This window comes from Chlorella variabilis (assembly GCF_000147415.1).
Source record: "Chlorella variabilis unplaced genomic scaffold CHLNCscaffold_1, whole genome shotgun sequence".
Taxonomy (NCBI): domain Eukaryota; kingdom Viridiplantae; phylum Chlorophyta; class Trebouxiophyceae; order Chlorellales; family Chlorellaceae; genus Chlorella; species Chlorella variabilis.
In genome coordinates this window covers 1898947-1900455 of record NW_005435087.1, presented here as the reverse complement: position 1 = coordinate 1900455, position 1509 = coordinate 1898947, and the positions used below count along the sequence as shown (strand labels likewise).

General features: G+C 78.9%; 1 protein-coding gene across 1 annotated transcript in view; it reads left to right on the top strand.

Moving 5' to 3' along the window:
• The window catches only part of CHLNCDRAFT_49581 (hypothetical protein), a gene marked incomplete at both ends in the record, with an annotated part of 11811 nt that overhangs the window by 7972 nt on the left and 2330 nt on the right, over positions 1-1509 (top strand). Inside the window, one exon of the mRNA XM_005852128.1 lies at positions 57-1490. Within this exon, the coding sequence (XP_005852190.1) occupies positions 57-1490 (1434 nt within the window). The remainder of the gene's footprint in view (positions 1-56; positions 1491-1509) is intronic.

Below are 1509 nucleotides of genomic sequence, written 5' to 3'. Positions count from 1 at the left end.
GCGGCGTACACCATGGCAGTCATTGATGGGTGCAGCAACTGCTGGCTGTGGTGCAGGAGGTGGTGGATGGGCTGGCTGAGCTGGCAGAGGCGGTACTGCTGCAATTTGTGGAAGAAGACGGGCAGCAGCTGGGGCCGCCGCCAGACGCGGCAGACGCGGCGGCAGCAGGCTCCGGCCCCGGCACCGGGCGAGCGGGCAGCCAGACGGGCGGCGGCGCCGCGGCGGCGACGCCCGGCCGGCGGCGGCGCAGCACGCTGCCTGCGCGCACGCCGCTGAGCAGCTCCGAGGCCGCGGAGCTGGCGGTTGCCGCGCTGGCGGGTGCCGTGCAGGCGCGGGAGGAAGCCGCCGCCGCCAGCCTGCAGCGCCGCCACTCAGCCTCCAGCCCTAGCCACGGCGGCAGCCTGAGCCTCAGCGGGGAGCAAGACAGCCAGCAGGCGGCGTGGACGCCCACGGCGTCGGCGGCGTCGCCGGCTGCGGCAGAGACGCCGGTGTCGGCGCGGCAGCGCCTCAGCCGCCTCTTCCGCCGCTCGGCGGCGGCTCCCCCGGCGGGCGGCGACAATGCCGGCGGCGACGGCGGCGGCAAGGAGGAACTGGCGGTGGCCGGAGGCCGCTGGCAGCCGCCGCGCGGCAAGGGCGGTCGCGGTACCGGCGGCGGTACCGCCGACCTGGAGCTCATCCTGGTGCCGCGGGACGAGTGGGACGGCGGCGAGGAGACGGCTGGCGGGCGCTGGGGCGACGGCGCCGCGGCCGCCAGCCCCAGCCCCAGCCCAGCCAGCACCCCGCTATCGCCGGGCCTGGCAGCGGCGCCGCTGCCTGGCGCCTCTCCCGCGGTCCCGGCCAGTACCTCGCCCCGCCCGCAGTCCCCCCTGGCGGGCACGCTGGGCACGCCTCCCGGCCTGCTGCCCGCAGGGCTGGACGCCTCGCCGCCGCTGCCGCCGCCGCTGTCCCTGGGCCGCGCGGCGGCGGGCCCGCTGCAGCGCGCGCCGCCGCCCTCTCCGCCCCTCGCCTCTGCCTCCCCCTTCACCCAGCCCGCGGCGCAGCAGCCGGCGGCGGCGGCGCAGCAGCAGCTGTCCCCTCGCTCCGCGTCCTCCCCTCGCACCGCCGCGCGGCGGCCCGCCTCCCTGCCTCCCGACCTACCGACTGTCGTCAGCCAGCAGGCATTCATCACTGAAGAGCTCCCCTCCCTGCCGCCCCTCCACATCCCGCTGCACCGCCAGCTGACGATCGCCGAGGAGGCCGCAGCGGGCGCGGCGGCGGGCGCGGCGGCAGGCGCGCAGCCCGGCAGCGCCGGCGGCGGCGGCAGCGCCGGCCGCGGCGCCGCCTCCGACCTCCCTCTCTACCCTCGGGACTCGCCCTTTGGCGCTGCCGCCGCGCAGTGGCAGCAGCAGCGGCAGGGGGCGGCCAGGGCTGGCAGCGGCGGTGGCGGCGGCGATGGCGGTGTGGGAGCGGCGGCGGTCTCAGCCCTGCGCCGCCCCTCCACCTCCAGCACGGTCTTCTATCAGGGCACGC